General features: G+C 45.8%; 1 protein-coding gene across 3 annotated transcripts in view; it reads right to left on the reverse strand.

Annotated features, from left to right (window-relative positions):
* VAV3 (vav guanine nucleotide exchange factor 3) overlaps positions 1 to 17,486 on the reverse strand; it is a 166,148-nt gene that overhangs the window by 59,320 nt on the left and 89,342 nt on the right. For all 3 annotated transcript variants that reach the window (XM_070396983.1, XM_070396982.1, XM_070396985.1), the window contains exons 18-19: positions 15,346 to 15,371; positions 9,986 to 10,031 (exon numbers count right to left, since the gene is read on the reverse strand). In XM_070396983.1, the coding sequence (XP_070253084.1) occupies positions 9,986 to 10,031; positions 15,346 to 15,371 (72 nt within the window). The remainder of the gene's footprint in view (positions 1 to 9,985; positions 10,032 to 15,345; positions 15,372 to 17,486) is intronic.

Here is a 17,486-nt window from a genome sequence, read left to right on the forward strand (position 1 = left end):
AGACTTGTCAAATGGGTGAGTGAACAACTGAATAAACAAATATGCTCATGAGACAACAGTAAGTGACACAAGCAGATACCACATTGAAAATACAAAGGTTTTATAAACATGTGCCTACACACACACACACACACACACACACAGTACGAGGGGGAAAAGTGCAACAAAAGGGTTAAGGTGATTACATCAGTGAGTGATTACAGGCAATTAGTCCAGAAATCTTTTCTAGACGTCCTTATAGAGTCTGAATTTTATTTTTAGAATAAATTTTTCAAACTGCAAAATTCTAACTTATCACTAAAGTTATTTTTTTTTTTTTTTTTAATTAAATCTTTATTGTTCAGATTATTACATTTGTTCCTCTTTTTTCCCCCCATAACTCCCCTCCTTCCAGCTCCCACCCCACCCTCCATCCTCACTCCCCACCCACTGTGTTCATCCATAGGTGCATGATTTTTGTCCAGTCACTTCCCGCATCTCCCACACCCCTTTTTCCCCCAAGAATAGTCAGTCTATTCCCTTTCTATGTCCCTGATTCTATTATAATCACCAGTTCATTCTGTACATCAGGTTATTTATTCACTTGATTCTTAGATTCATTTGTTGATAGATGCATGTTTGTTGTTCATAATTTGTATCTTTACCTTTTTCTTCTTCTTCCTCTTCTTAAAGGATACCTTTCAGCATTTCATATAATACTGGTTTGGCGGTGATGAACTCCTTTAGCTTTTCCTTATCTGTGAAGCTCTTTATCTGACCTTCAATTCTGAATGATAGCTTTGCTGGATAAAGTAATCTTGGTTGTAGGTTCTTGGTATTCAGCACTTTGAAAATTTCTTGCCATTCCCTTCTGGCCTGCAAAGTTTCTGTTGAGAAATCAGCTGACAGTCGTATGGGTATTCCCTTGTAGGTAATTGAGCCTCTTTCTCTTGCTGCTTTTAAGATTTTCTCTTTGTCTTTTGCTCTTGGCATTTTAATGATGATGTGTCTTGGTGTGGTCCTCTTTGGATTCCTTTTGTTTGGGGTTCTCTTCGCTTCTTGGACCTGTAAGTCCATTTCTTTCACCAGGTGGGGGAAGTTTTCTGCCATTATTTCTTGAAATAGGTTTTCAATATCTTGCTGTCTCTCATCTTCTGGCACTCCAATGACTCTGATATTAGACCGCTTAAAGCTGTCCCAGAGGCTCCTTACACTATCTTCACACTTTCGGATTCTTTTTTCATTTTGCTTTTCCAATTGGGTGTTTTTTGTCGAATCTTTGGTTTGATTATTGTACTCCTCTGGTCTGCTATTGGGTATAATATTCTTTATTTCAGTCCGTGTATGCTTACTTTCTAATTTCTTTATCGTAGCATCGAGGGTCTCATTAGTTTTCGTGAGGTTCTGCACAAATTTATGGCAAGCCCTCAAAATTGCGATTCTTAGCTCCATATCCTCCATTTCTGTCATGTTTTTTTGTCTCCGCATCTTTTATGCTTTCTTGGTGCACCCCCTTGTGGTCTCTGTGCGCAGTCTTGTTCTAGCCAAGCCTTAATTGTTGTAGTTAACACTAGAGGGATTTGACCCTCAGGCCGACTGGCTATAGGAATCAGCTGTGCGGAAAAGTCTGTCTTCTGGGGAGGCGCTAATCCAGCCTTTGCCTGAGGCGATCGGCAAATGGCTGTGCGCAGGCTTTGGGCGGGGCGGGATCAACAGGGCGGGCGGAGGGAGCAGTTATGGCGACGCTCAGTCCCGTTCCCAGAGGCTCTGCTTCTCAGAACCCCGGCAGCCGCTGCAAACCTCGGAGAGAAAGCTGCCCTCAGGTTCCAACTGATGCCGGGTAATCCCGCTTCTCCCGTTTGAGTCTGGGTCCCTAGATACTCGCCCGGATCTGGAGCCCAGAGTCTGAGACTCACTCCCGACAGAAAACGACAACCGTGCCCTCAGCCACCAGCCCGCTTTCGCGCGCACCTCGGTACCTTTGTATTTTCCACACTGCGCCGCCTCTGAGCCTCGATTTGCTGTTCTCTTTCCTTCTAGTTGTAGAGTCTCTCTTCAGCCAGCCTTCCTGTGGTTCTGGGTGATGTCCGTTCAGTCTTTTAGTTGTATTTTTGAAATGGTTGTTTGCGGCAGCGGTCTCCGGTGTTTACCTACGCCGCCATCTTGGTCGACTCTCCACTAAAGTTATTTTTTAAAAGAAATATGTGCCATCCTACCTTTAAATTCAGAAAAAAGTAGTAAAAAAGTAATATTTTTCAAGTTTATGAAATATCATAAATGACATAAAAAACACTTTAACGACAATTAACTACTGTGTTTCTGTTGCCACTATTCGAGTTTTCTAAAAGAAAACCTTCCAAAATAATCAGAAAGCAGGTTTCCAGAACTGCAGGAGAACTAAAAATTATACATTAATCCAGACAGGTAACTCCCTAACAGGGCTTTCTTTATTCAGCGGCACTGGAGTTTACTGCTCGGACTGCCAGGAATCATTCCTTCCATCTCAAGCCTGCTCAGCAGAGCGAGTGCTGCTGGCTGTCACCACCCAGCGTGTCTCTGGGCCGGTGTCTACGGTTGCTTGTTTCAAACCTCTAATTAGCTGCCTCATCTTCTGCCGGGAATCTCCTGGTGCTCAGCTCTTACCGTCCAAATTAATTGAAATGCTGTAGCAATTTCAGATGAACATTTTCAAGATTAAGAACGCATAAAATAAAATCGCCCATAAGTCTGTTTCATAACATCAGCCACCAGTGAACCCTCCAAAACAGACCAGACTCACTGCTATTCGCACTGTACTGTACAGACAAGCTTCAGGAAAGGAGTGTTCCTCTGTCCACAGCCTGGGCACTAAGAAGGGGACCCAGAAGACCTCGAGAGGAACGAGGTCCAGGGAGCCAAACACTCGATGAAGTCCTGGGACCAGCCAGGTGCTGTGTAGCCTTGGGTCAATCACCTAACCTCTCAGAGCTTTGCTTGTCACAACTGAAAAATAGCAGTGTCCCCTCTTAGGTTTGTGGCAGACAGACCCAAAGATCGACCCCAGCAATCTCTCCTCCGGGTATTCAGGGCTTGTTTGATCCCCTCCCCTGAATGTGAGCGGGACCTGTGACGTGCTTCTTGTCAACAGAAAGGTGATGGGATGTCACTCCATGATTGTGCTGTAAAGATGCTCAGTTCCATCTGGCTAGGAGACTGTCACCTTCTGGCTGGCACACTTTGGTGAAGCAGCAGCCAGGCTGCGGAGGCCCATGTGGCTGAGAACTGAAGACAGCCCCGGGCCAATGTGAGCTGGACCAGAGGCCCTCCGTTCCACAACCCAAAGGAACCGAATCCTGCCCACAAGTACTTGCATGAGCTGCGAAGTGCATCCTTCCCCAGTTGAGCCTTTGGATGAGACACAGCCCTGGCTAACACCTTCAGTGAGGTCTAGTGAGAAACCCAGAAGCAGGGCACCCAGCTATACTGGGCCCAGATTTCTGACCCACAGAAACTGAGAGATAATACATGTGTGCTGTCTCAAGCTGCTAAATTTATAGTAACTTGTTACACAGTAATAGAAAGTGAATACAGAAGTGTGTACGAAGTAGTAATAAAACCATCACTCACGGTGGGCTAAACCTTGTTGCTAAATGCTCTATCTATTAACTCATTTAACCTTCACAATGATGGGAGGAAGTATGTCTGCTACTACTGGCCTCATTTTAGAGATGATAAAGCAAGAGATTATATATCTGGGAAGTGGAGGGGCAGGACACGAACCCCGATCCCCCCACTACAGAGCCCTCAGCGACCCCACTGCACAGGGCTGCCTCTGAGGTTAAAAGGGCCCCTTATCAGTGCTAGGACCTAATACAGACAAAAAATCTAAGAGAGCTTTCCCTTCTCGTTACTCCTTTACTGCCACAGAGGCAGGCTGTGGCTTAAACTTCATGCCTCGAGGGCTACCTTCTCTGGTTCGCCTACATCCCCGCCCTGACACTTCCAGCAAAGGGGGAGGGGATACCTTTCTCCCCACTTCCTTCCACCAAACATGCTGTCGGCTCCTATTTCCTCAGTTCTCTAATCGGATGGACCATCTACACTAGCTTGTGAGCGGGAAACAGTGGGATGTGTCACCCCCTCCTAGAAACACAGTGCCCGCCAAAGCCAACGAACCCCAAATGGGTGTCTGAGGTCAACGATGGGGTTCCCGGAGCTACGGCGAGGCAAGGAACTGCCCTCTGCTTGGCGCCCCTGCAAGTCAACGCTGAGGGTCGGGATGCCCTTCGGTGGGATTCGGCGGCTTCCCTTCTAGGTTCGACCCTCCAGATTTTCCTCTTTTGCTGCCAGAAAGCAATCAAGCAGAAGAGCTGCAAATGGGACGTGAGAGGGATGCATAGTTGACCCAGAAGTGGGTTCTGTGGAAAACACTGCCAATGCCTTCCTCGGTCATCGCATGAGCCAGCCTGTTTCCCTCCGAAGGCATCCCTGTGCCCCGCGCCTTGGCCGGAGGGCCCGCGCGCGCCGGGAAAGGCTGGCTGGGCCAGGCACGGGCACACCTGCCAGGCGGCAGAAATATGACCGTTTGCGAGCTCAGAATGAGACTTGAGAGGGAGAAATAAATCCTCCCCAAACTGAAAAAGATGTGAGCGAGGGACCAGGATGTACCTTTCAGAAACCGGTCATCGTGGCAAAGGGAATTAGAAAGGAGGCACCAGAAATAACCACAGGAGGGTCCAGTGCAGAACTCGCCTTGCTGCCCGTAGTGAATAGGAGCCTGAGAACAACCCCCTAGTTCAGAAGTCACAGCCGCTGCATTTTTTTTGATTTCAGAGAGGAAGGGAGAGGGAGAGAGATAGAAACATCAATGATGAGAGAGAATCATCAATCTGCTGCCTCCTGCACACCCCCTACTGGGGATCGAGCGCAACCCAGGCATCTGCCCTGACCGGGAATTGAACCGTGACCTCCTGGTTCATAGGTCGACACTCAACCACTGAGCCTTGCCGGCCGGGCCAAGTTCATTCTTTCAGTGTAAAATGTATGTTTACACATTTACAATTATGATCCCAATATTTAGATTAGGATTGACATGTGATGAGAAATTAGTTTTAGAGGTGACAGAAAAGACAAAAGTAGGTTTGACTGATTAATATGGAAATAGTGTAACATATGGATATGTTATTGCTTATTTATTATCGACAAAAGCTCATTTACTATAAAGCCTTCAGGAATACACATCTGTTTCCTTAAAAAAGAAAAAGAAAGGATGAAAGATATTTTTAGATCAGTGATTTTTAAAATCCCAGGTTGGCATTTTTTCTCTGCAATGTTTTCTATTTGGAAACTAAAAATATGAAATTCTCTATTGCACAAGTTGCCAGCATGTTTAAGAGCACATCTAAAAGAAATCAACGCTCCCATCTAGATCTGAAATGAGTTTTTCGATCCTTTGAAATTAAAACATTAAGAAAAACTATAATAAATTATAATTCAATACAATAAACCAGCATCGCAAAAGTTTTACTTATATCAATGAAAACATATAGAGACAACCCAGCTTACAAGCCACTGGAGCCCACACTTGCTTCTCTGTTTTCCAATTCCTTTGCTTTTTGGTGCCTACCACATAATTACATCTTTTTATGTGTTTATCAGACTATTCATTCGCTGTTTTCATGACACTATGCAACACCGTAGTGAACCAATATAACATTAAAATATCTTAGCCCTGGCTGGTTTTGCTCAGTGGATAGAGCGCTGTCCCTCCGACTGAAGGGTCCCAGGTTCCATTCCAGCCAACGGCACATACCTCAGTTGCAGGCTCAATCCCCGGCCGTGGTTGGGGCCCCTGTGAGAGGCAACCAATCGATGTGTCTCTCTCAAATTCATGTTTCTCTCTCTGTATCTCTTCCCCTCCCTTCCACTCTCTCTAAAAGTCAATGGAAAAATATCCTGATTGAGGATTAACAATAGCAAAAAAAAAAAAAGAAAGAAAATAAATATTTTCACATGTCCACTCTTATACATAAATCAAGACCTCTGCCTGCGGCTCCTTCCTTGGGCAGAATATAAATTCCTGCGGAGAGGAGCCGTGTTTTCTCATTGATGGCACTGCAGGTCTGCTGGTTCTATAAGACACAGAGTTGGTCATGAAAGTGAGGTTCCTTGCGCCCCTTTCTTCCCACGAGAAACAGAAATAGCATTTCTACCAAAGCTGTCCACCTGACAGAGGCGGCCGCCTGTGCAGATGGCTCTGCTGAGACACACAAGACATCTCTGTGAACGAGACTGTGTTTCCAAGCCAGTCGCTTCGCAATCAGGATGAGCCCCGAGAAAGAGCGCTTATCAATGCAACCATTATCTGTCCATTTGCTATTCAAGGTTATCACCAATCTGATGCGTAGCCTATGATCAGAAAGAGATGAGGTAGCTGCACACTTATTTCCTCTGCTTCATCTAATCTCCAGGAAGCCCAACACAGAACAATGGCTGGGATTTTTTAAACGCTAGTGACTGTGGACTTAAATGTAAGATGCTACGCGTCCTGCAAATATAAGATAATTTTGCAATCGTCTGAAAGCATGGACTTCATTAAAAGAACACATTTCCTGGTAGATAGATGTGCCACAAGCAAACTCAATCTCGCATCTCCTATACTTAGACAGAAGGACATTTTTAAAGCTCAGTTAAAATTTAATTGGTCGCTCTGACCTTGAGTGCCACTTTAGGTGAAAAATACCACACCGGTGCTCAGACTTCCTTGAGATTTATGATCTCATGTTCTTGAAAAAGGCCCAGCACCTCCGTGTTCCTGAAATAATTGATCTGTCTCTTCTAAGTGGTATTTTCCTGCATCTAACATCTGATGTCTCAGGAAGAAAAGTACAAGCTGATGAAAATACCTCGCTATATTTAAAAAACCCAGAAGAGCTACCAGCATTTGCATCTACCACATTATTACATTTATAAAAAACGGCCAAGATCATAAATTGGTAAACTTCTTAGCACGGAAGACAAGAAAATGTAAACCAAACTGCAAAACCATGGGCAGATATTGTTTATAATGATTCACCACCATTATTAATAAAGAGCAAATGTTTTAAATGTGCTAAGGAGACACGCTGCAAATCTACAATTCATATCTTTCTCCGTTTGAAAAGAACTCCACAAGGCACTGTATCACTTTTTGAACTTAGCAGTTTCTCTTTCTTTTCTTCTTTATTGTAATCACAAACACTACACTAACTTCATCCAAAACTCTGAACCAACCACGTTACCGGTTCATCCTCTTAAAGAAAAGCAAAATACCACGGAGGCCATAAGACGCGCAGAGAAGACGAGCCAATCTGAAAATGCCTGTGATTGTGTACCTTCTAGCTTCAATGGAAATTCAGCATGACATTCTGGGCCTGTTTGAAAAGAAGTGACTGGCAAGTATGACTGGTTCTCCTACACGTGGCGAAACGTCCAGTGTGAAATAACATGCTCTACCTCACAGCACCTGTAAGAATCGTCACCTCTTAGCATTTACTGCGTACGCGCACCGGTGCGAGCACTTTCACGTACCAGCACATGTCATGCTCACAGCAGCTCTGTAAGGCAGGCACTGTCATTAGTCTCCTTTGACAAAGGGGGAAGCTGCAGTGCAGAGAGGACACAAGTTGCCCCAGGTCAACTGCAATCAACAGCTAAGGTGGGTCGCCAGCCCAGGCAATGTGGCTTGGAGCCACGCTTCCTACAACTAGATATTCCATGTTGCACGAGAGCCAACGCACACAGAAAAATTATATTCATTCCTCCATTCATTGAAAAATATGTATTAGGCGCCTACTATATACAAAGAAGTTCTTGTCCACACAAAAGGTCTCCAGAGAAGATCCACCATTTACCTTCAAAACGGCCCTGAAACTGGGATCTGATGCAGTGGTTACATCTGAGCCCCAAACTGTTTAATCACTTTTTCCTACAAACCACCCCCCCCCCCCCGCCCCGCCCCCCAGAAGCCCCCAGAGCACAGTCCGGGTATTGCAATTGGAGGAGTCAACGAAATTAGCTGGAAGAGAACATTTCAAGGAACTTCCAGGAAAGGCTCGAGCAGAAAATGATGCCCTGGGAAGCGGTCTGTCCGTACAGAGGAAGCCTTGGGTTTACCCGCCCCTGGTTTAGACATCTTGGGAGTAAGACATGTCATGGGACTGCCAAACAGTAGTCACATGGCGACTGACGCGGAGCAAGGCCGTTAGCGAGCGGGGTTAGCTCTGAACAAGGCTTTGCAACTTGCAACACAAAGAGACAAAGATACCAAAGACTCGACACACACACAATTCAAGGCTGACGGCAGAAGCCACCTACAGGGAGTAGTTGCCATCACATTAGGAGCTGTAACACGAAAGGCCATCGACTATTTGCTCTTTTCAAAAATGTCAAAAAATGAGAAAACACTCATATATTTATTACACCTACTGGAAAGATCTCTCAGAGAGATAGATAGATAGATAGATAGACAGACAGATAGATAGATAAAATTACAAGCATAACATATACTACTTCTTTTGTATTTCTAAGTCTATTCTTCATGAAGTCTTTCATGATCTTTGGACAAACTTCTGGACAAACAGGAATATCAGAAGAGTGATACCTCTACGAAGCCATCACCTTTAGGAAAGAGGGAGCTAAACTATTTTATGATGGGTCCACTTTGTCATATTTATAATCTGTGAATTCACTATATCTCCCTTTGAATCATCTAAGGGCTCCTAAAATTTGGGGCTATAAATTGGTAATAGTCAAACGTGTTCCTACAGATATAATAAACAAAGAAATGCATTTCCTTGTTGGGGGGAGGTGAATTAAATGAAAAAGTCAGAGAGAAAATATTTTTAAAATAACATTTCTAAAGGATAATTTTTTTGAAACAAAAATATTACAACTCACACAAAATAAGGAAAAAATTACACTCAGTCACACACTCCTACTAAACAGAAGTCACCTCTACACATCACTGCAGAATCCTCTGGAAGGAGTAACGTCTTGGGAAAGTTACAACTATTAAGAGTCAACTAGAACCCCTATTTTTTTAATGGCCTCAATTCTGTTCTGGGGTTAAAAGACTGGAACGGATCTCAGCAAGCCCGTGAGGCAATTTCTAACCGGAGGCAACAAAGCTCCATAAATCTTTCCACACAGCTCGCAAGCTGGTGTGGCGACCATGGGTGTGGCTGCAGTTAAAAGTGAGAAAGCTTTGAAAGCTAAACTCGACAACTAGGCAAACACTGTCGATGAGGCGAAAACCAAACCCATGATCCGGATTCTGTCCCAGCAAGATATCCTTTCATGTCCCACTTGGTTTATTATCAAGTTCATGGAGTTGGGATCCTTGAGCCACGAACACCTTTCACCCATGACACTGTGGCTGCGTAGGTAGCTAATCTTTGGTAAGTAAACTGTGGAAGGCATTGCTTAATGGACGGTGAAGTAATTGCCCTAAAATAATGCCGGGCAGACCTCACCATGTGACATGGAAAACAAACAACTGCGTGTTCCCTGCAGCCAGAGTCCTTCCATTCTGTCTTCATGTATAAAAGAGTTTACATACAGGATGAAGAAAAGCACGTTTCCAAATGGGGAGGGTACCGAAGCTCTCTGGTTTATGAGCCCTCCATCCCCGTAGAAAATGCTAATTTTTAAGCCCCAGTATGCAGGTTGGTTTTCTTTCCCGATTTGGGAGGGAACAGGGGAGTGTGCTGGACACACTGGCATTAACCAGGCCCCCTGAGGCTGCTCAGTAAAGCGATTAACTACCGATCGGGGAAAGATTGTTCCTGAAGGTTACTCACCATGTGACCCTGTCCGAGGTGGCACCCTCAGGTAAATGATTGACACATGAGATGTTGACTCCTGGTCACACATTACATACCAAACTGCGGGAAACAGAGGCCAACACTCTGCCTTCCTACCGTAATCCCCATAGATGGTCCTAGTCACTTGCTAAGTCACAACCAGAAACGTGCAACCAGAAACATACCTGCGTCCACCTGCCTGGAGGTTCTTCGCAGTCCATTGGTCCGTTTCTGTGCAGAAAGACAAAACAAAGAGTTTCTATTAGTAAAGTGCATTCCTTTGTGAAGGATCTAATAAAATGTAAAACCTTAAAAAATAAATTGTTAAAAATAAATAAAATTGTTATGTTGCATTTCAATGATGGATATCTACAGGCTTGTTACGCTAATATCTCAAAAGTATGTTTAAAATTTTCAATAAAAAAATTTAACCGAATAAATTGATTTTTTTAAAGTATATTACTTTGTGACACTTTGGAAAGCCAATGAACGTTGTACTTTTCCCATGAAAAAGTATGACTAAATTGGATCCAAACATTTGGTTCTAAAGCTTGTTTTTATAGTTCAACCTTTCTGTTTCTCCAATGAGTCTTCCACCTGAACAACACTCCATTGGCTCTGTTAATACTTGGAACACTGTGGGAGAGAAGGAGGCTTCCACTTGCCACCTGTGGTTATTAGTACTCATTTTTTTTGAAGTCAGAATGACTACAGGAGTGATGAGAGCGAAGCCCAGGCAGCCCAGAGCGGTCAGAACATGCTCCCAGCAAAAACATGATCTCCAAAACCCTAACTCGGTGATTTCTGAGGCCTGACAGACCAGCGCCTGGAGAAGATGCAGCTCCCAAGACCTCAAGCTCCGACCTTAGCAAACACTTAAACGAGGAAGGTATTCTAACTGTGGGTCGGTTGTATTTTAATTCTTCAAGAAACAAAACAGGCATGCAGCCTGTGAACCAAAAAAGCCCACTCTGATTAGAGAAAAGGAATCCGTAAGGAAAACTGTGCACCTTCATCAATAAAGAAAAAAATTTACGTGAGAAAAAACACCTGTGCATTGCAAAATTTACAGAGGAGATGCAAAACAAAAGGTTTTAAAGCTTTGAAAATGCATAGGAACAAATTCGATTCCATATTGAATTTGTTGCTACCTAATAACTATGGTAGCCCCACTGATCAAAAGTAGATTTTCGCCTTGTATTACACATCTGGGTAACGGCCATGTCACTCAGATTTTCACCGCCGCAGTTTTTCCGACGTGTGTCAGGGACTGCGCTCCATTCGGGGCGCACCCAGCTTTGCTCAGCACACACTAGCCATGGGTTCCTCCTTGGGTTCCTCCTGTTGTTTCCTTTCACAAGTTAAATGGGGGAAATGGGCTCCTACAGATGCCAGGGGGCCTCCGCCACGCCGTGGTAAGCAGACATTCAGGGTTCTCAGGTGAAAGCCCATTGGAGAAATCATTTACATATAACTTTTTCACCCCACTACTTTCGAAACGGATTTGTGAAAAGGCCCACGGGATGAAGCTCAGGCGAACGAGACGGATATCTGTACTGGACAGACCAGTCAGGAAGAGAGCCGCTGGGAGTGAGAAGTCAGTGCAATCCTGGCCATCTGGTCAACCAGGCACAAAGGAGAAGCATCGTGAGTCACAGATTCATATGCAATCACTTGGACGAAAACTGCCTTCAAAGAAAGACACTTCTCTGCCTGAAATTTTATGTAGAAGTTTTGGAGCTCTCTCTATAAACGAGCTCCACTGACAATATTTTCTATATAATGATGGGTATTTCATTGTTAGTGACTTCCTGCATAGCCCTCCTCCTTCTACACGTAGAATAGGAGCTGTTTTTCTACTGCTCTTACACCATCTAATCTCAAAGGGCTTGGAAGGCAAAAAAGGAATTCAACCGTTGGGCCTTACTCTTAGAATCCCTAAACCAGTACTATTTAAAAACTATCAACTTAGAATGTGAAAAAGAACACTCAATTTCAAGAGTAACTCCACATTACCTTAGAAATTAGGATTAAAATTTGGAACACGGGGCAATTTTTAAGAGTATGAATTGTAGCATCAGACTGCCCAAGTTCAAATTCAGACCACCAGGCACCTGTTTGATAGTGAATTAGTTAACGTCTTTGTGCCTGTCTGGATCCCCAATTTCCAATGGGGATTATATCCCCATCGGGGGTAATAATAGTGCCTACTTCATAGCATGTGTGCTGAAAGTTAAGTGAGTTCATTTATGTTAAGTGCTTGGAACAGTTCCTGACACATAGCAAGGATTATTAAGTGAGATATTATTATTATTATTATTTTTATTGACCTTATTAACTTAATGGTGTTTGGAATGTTTAAATTCATATAAAGGACAAATTCTTCTACTAAAGTTATTGCCCTACTGCTTATGTTTTAGGTTCTTCCTCTAGAAAATCACTGAAAACCAGTGACCTTGAGAACAGAAACTTCTCTACAACAAGAGTGGGAAATGGAACAAACCATGATCTGGTGAATTAAAAAAAAAAAAAAAAAAAAGAGGGAACTTCAGCTCAGAACAAGTGCATTTAAAGAGGTTGAGATTTATTGTACTTTAAAAGCACCTAAAAAGTGTTTTGTTATGAAATATTGGGAAATGTTTAGCAGAGCATGTTTAAACACACTCCACTCCTCCTGCCTAAATTCTCAAAAGCCTGGCACCGAGCTGGAGTTGACCTTGTCGCCAGCAGGGACTGGTGGGCTCATGTAATGGGCGTCCCTGGAGCTCAGGTACAGCCCCAGGAGGTCGGGAGCGTCCGCCTTCAGAGCCCTCTCCATCCCCTTTCATCTACAGGGGGAGGAAGGAGGGGGGGGGGACAACAACCGAAGAACCTATGTTTATTTCTTGGTGCATTACCTTTTACCTTGTCTCTCTCTAAAAGAAATATCTTGATCATCTAAGACTCTTCTTGCCTCTTTTGGGACACACCTAATTCTGTTGATTTTGCCAACAAAACAAGCACAGGTTCACTTGCCATAAGGAACTGGCTTTGGTTCCTGTCTCTGTTTTGAAGGCAGAAAGCCCTGTGTGAAGGAACAGATTTAACGTAGGTGTGTATGAAGTAGGTAGGCAACGCTTCCTGGAGCCAGAGGTGGCCCCTGAAGGCCCATGCTAGAATGGGACGTGAGGTGCACATCCCACCGGAGGCTAAGGAGACCCGTGGGGCCTGTGGCTACTGAAAACTGGCCCATCTTGACAATGAGGTATAACATGAACAGTAAAAAGTGTAATCGTGGCTCTGGAAAAGGGGAACCACATAGGACTACAAACAGGTACATGGAGAGAAAGGAGGGAAAGCAATAAACATTCCAGAGCTTACAGAGGCCTTCATCGTTCAGTTCAGGGAAGATTCCTGAACATCATAGCAGCATCAGTCTTGGTGGGGAGGACGGAGTGAAAGACACTTCCTAACATCCGATTCTCCCTTAAATCGAGCTCAAGTTCCCAGATAAATCGGCCAGTATAAGAGCTTACTATAATTACCCATCCAAAGTAGAGATTACTAGCAGATTCACACAGGAAATAAAAATTACACTTATTATATTCAAAAGTTAATAAGCAAGTCGCTGAAACACTGATGCTACATTTTTAAAAACTCAACGTGAAAATGAATTCCTTTCATGATAGGCGCACGTGTAACTTTTAAGAACACGTGTGCGCGCACACACACACACAAACACACACACACACACACAAGTGCCCAGAGAAAACTGTTTAGCATCCTGTGAAAATTATGAACCACTTCTCATCTGCACACTTTCTTTCTTGGCATAACTTGAATCAAATCAAGTGACATAATCTTCCCAGAGAAAGCAAAGTAATGTCTGTGTCCAACAGGATCGAGGCAGACTAGCCCTGAGATGAAGTCCAGGGTCTGCAAGGAAACCTGTGCCAATAACCTGCCACCAGCCTGCGAGGGAGAGAAGGGGGCGGCTTGCCAAGGTCTTCATTGCGCCTCCGGAACAATCCTCACAGTCCTGATGACAATCTCACCTGTCGGCTACACACTACAGGGAATTCCTCAGTAACTCATTTTACCCTAGAACAACCTGTGTGGCCTATGTCAAAGTCAGTATTATATTGTTACACATTCCCTCGATCCAGAGTCTAAAATACAGTCAGCTCACACATCGAACAGGCATACCTGAATGTCCACGTCACACTCTTGTTATCTTGGATGAAAAAAAAAAAAATGCGTGCTTTTGCAAAAGAAAAGCAGAAAATAACTTACCTCTTATTGACATCTTGCAGTACTTTTCATTATTTTTACCAACTATATGAACACCAGCCTATTAAACGCATACTAATATGACACCACTCTTAATGAGATGCAATTGTGTTAAAATAATTTGGCATGGGATGTTTTTGTCATTCTTTTATTCTGAAACTAGAGGTCTGGTGCATGAATTCATGCACGGGTGGGGTCCCTCAGCCTGGCCGGCAATTGGGGCTATCAGGGCCCATCAGGGCTGGCAGGCCGGGGGGGGGGGGGGGGGGGGGGGGTGGGACGGGGACCGTGGGAGGTTGTCCAGCCATGGAAGGTTGGCTGTGGGAGCGCACTGACCACCAGGGGGCAGCTCCTGTGTTAAGCGTCTGCCCCCTGGTGGTCAGTGCACGTCATAGTGACCGCTCAACTGGTCATAACAGTTGCTCAGGCTTTTATATATATAGATTCTCTGAAAATGGGCTTCAGGTTCCCATCACCACAGACATAGTTTCTATTTTAATTTTCTTTGCTGTGACATTATTTGGGGGAAGTCGGGTAAGAAATGTGTTACTTTGGGTTGAAGGCCAAGGCAGTGGTTGCCTGGAACTGGCCCTGTTTTTCATTATTTCTCCTTTTTTTAAATTGCTTTATTCCAAGGGATGACAGGGACCACAGAGCACTAAGCCATTAGATGTGAGAGTGTATTAAACCAAAAGGAAACGGTTATCAGATCTTGGTTCGATCCATACGAATCACTTTGTGTTCCAATGTAAAAGCACTAGACACATGAAGCACAGGCCTGGGTGGCCAATGCTGGAACCTCCGAGCTAGTGAACCCCAGGCGGCAACAGGCTGCGTGACAGCGACCGGCCCCCCAGCCTCCTGGGAGGAGGCCACGCTTCCTTCTGCGCAGACAGGGCAAAGCTCCTCCTCCCAAGGAAATGCCTCCTGGGGCGCTGCGTTTCCTAAACCTCCGGGTTTGTGGAATTCTGTAGCGGGGGACGCACCCCTCATTAATGCCACCGCATTGCATCTGCACCAATAAGACGCTGACAGTTCCAGTTCACACACCAGGCTTAGGCTGAATATCCACATTTTCCCTGCAGTGAGACCTCCCGCAGGTGACCGTGAAAACACCTCTGACTAAACCGTGCGTTTCATTCATGCGCCCTTGCTTGCTCCCCCGTCTGTCTCCATCCACTTTCAGAGGCACATTTAACAGGCTGAAAGCTCACGCCCGTTAGCAAACAACCCCACCTGCAAACGTGATCTGAAGAGGTTGAAAAGTTCCTCTTACCTCCGGTGCTTTGAGCGTCCCCGATTCTGAAAGAAACGTAAAGATGGGCATTGTCAGTGCAGGTTTCCGTTTGGTTAGCAGCCTCCGCTGGCTGGGTGCAGCCGGCCAGATGCCTCAGCTCTGCCGCCTGGCCCGGTACCTGCAATAACTTTCCGGGGTCCCTCGGGCTGGGCTGGGAATTGTTTTGCAACTCCAGTTCCCTGGCCCTATTGGCTGTCGGGAGAGTGACTCATGGTCCTGAATGACTTCTCGGTTATGCTTACCTTTTTCAACTGCTTGTGGAGCAATGTCAGTCCAACCACAGAAAGCGCCTGGACACGGTGGCTTGCACTAAATTTATGTGCAAAGAGAAAGCTGGCTGGGAGCTTTCAACACACCTGGTTTTAAGAACCTCCACGCACCAAGTCACAGAGGCGCTATCCTATCTGCAAGCATCGCAGATCGAACACAGGACAATACTGCATGTCATTCTTTTTGCATTAAGTGGCTACAACACTTATTTTTAATTTTGAGGGGGTAGGGAATACATTTCGATTTAAAGATGGAAATAAAAAGCAGCGGGTCGGATTCCAATCAGCGTTTCCTCTCCTCGGCAGTGGACCCATCTATATATAAAACCATGACGTCCATTCCATTTTAGTTCCTGAAAATGACTAGCAGGTATGCAGGGCCAGGAGCTTCAGGTGAGCGACGCGACAGGAAAGCACAGGGCTGCCCTGTAATTAGCGGCTCCGGCTGCACAGGGAGGCCCATTGGGGCTATTTTCGCTCCTTTCCCCACACCCAGGGGTGCCTGGGCAGGTTCTAACTCCTCCGCTGTGAAGGGAAACCCCTCGCCGTTCTCTCCTATGCCTGTACTTTCCCACCCAACACGATCCTCTAAAGAAGGACCAGAAAGAGAAAAAGAAACCAAGGGGGGAAAGTCAGCAGAAAGGGGGGAAGCCTAAATGCGAGCTCTGTGGGCCGAGGAGCCCCACCAAGCAGAGTTCAAGGGCGCCCTGACCTTCAGAGCCCGACCGGCGGCCACAGGTTGTGCACACAGAACGACCGCCTGGGGCAGGCAACAGGAGGTTGCTCTCGTTCTGTTTTCATCTGAAGGACTGACTGCTCCTGATTCATGGAAAGGAAACCCATGGGCGAAAAGGCACCTTTCTGGGAAAAGCTGCATCTGCGTTCCCTGATCCAATTTCCACCCCCATCACCCGGCTTCACTGTCAGGTGGGAGCTGCCTCTGCCCAGGGTTCCTGCACAGGAAGCGACTCCACTCCTGTCCTCCCTCTAGAAAGAGGCCGGCTGCAGGGGGGAGGCTTTGGGGAGAGGGTCTGTGCACGCACCATCTGGCTGGATTCTGGGCCCAGACTAGGACCCAGGCGAGGTGAACTGGGTTCCTCACAGCAGTCGTAATACCTGTCCCACTGGTTTGACCAAAAAGAGCCATCTGCCCAAATAGCTCTGAGCTACTTTCTCCTCCAATCAGAGGCAGAGCGAGCCAACAGGAGGCGAGTCCACGTCTGCCTTTCCCGGAGACTGAGCAGAGCTCGATGCTTCCAGATGACCTCTGACATCGCAAATCCCAGGTCTCCCGGGTCTTGTTCCCATGGAAGGTGCCCCTTCATGTCCACCTCAGAGGAGCCTTTGTTTCTGGCTCTGCACGGGGGTGTTCTTGTGTCTGGGGAAGCAGGCCCTTCACAATGCGCTTTACATGTAACAGTAAACCCACCGCGCCCAGGAGGGCACCTGGGAGCCCCTCGGGAAGAGGGGACCGTGGCCTCCCGGGTGGCAGGTTGCTGTGCAAACACTGGCGCCTCTTCACCCTGAAAGCGGGCCCCCAAAAAAGACCTTCGTGTACAGCTCTCTGCATCTTAATAGGGTTCGAGTGCCCGCTGGCCAGTCGCCTGCATGAGTGAGCCTCTCTCACAGAAATCAAGAGGGTGTGAGGCCCGACCGGCGTGGCTCAGTGGCTGAGCGTTCACCTATAAACCAGGAGGTCACAGTTTGATTGCCAATCAGGGCACATGCCCGGGGTTGAGGGCTCGGTCCCCAGTGTGGGGTGTGCTGGAGGCAGCTGATCCATGATTCTCATCATTAATGTTTCTATCCTTCTCTCACTTCCTCTCTTTGAAATTAAAAAAAAATGAAAAA

Source organism: Myotis yumanensis, unplaced genomic scaffold, assembly GCF_028538775.1.
Source record: "Myotis yumanensis isolate MYYU_CA2020_CCGP unplaced genomic scaffold, mMyoYum1.0.hap1 SCAF_17, whole genome shotgun sequence".
Taxonomy (NCBI): Eukaryota; Metazoa; Chordata; class Mammalia; order Chiroptera; family Vespertilionidae; genus Myotis; species Myotis yumanensis.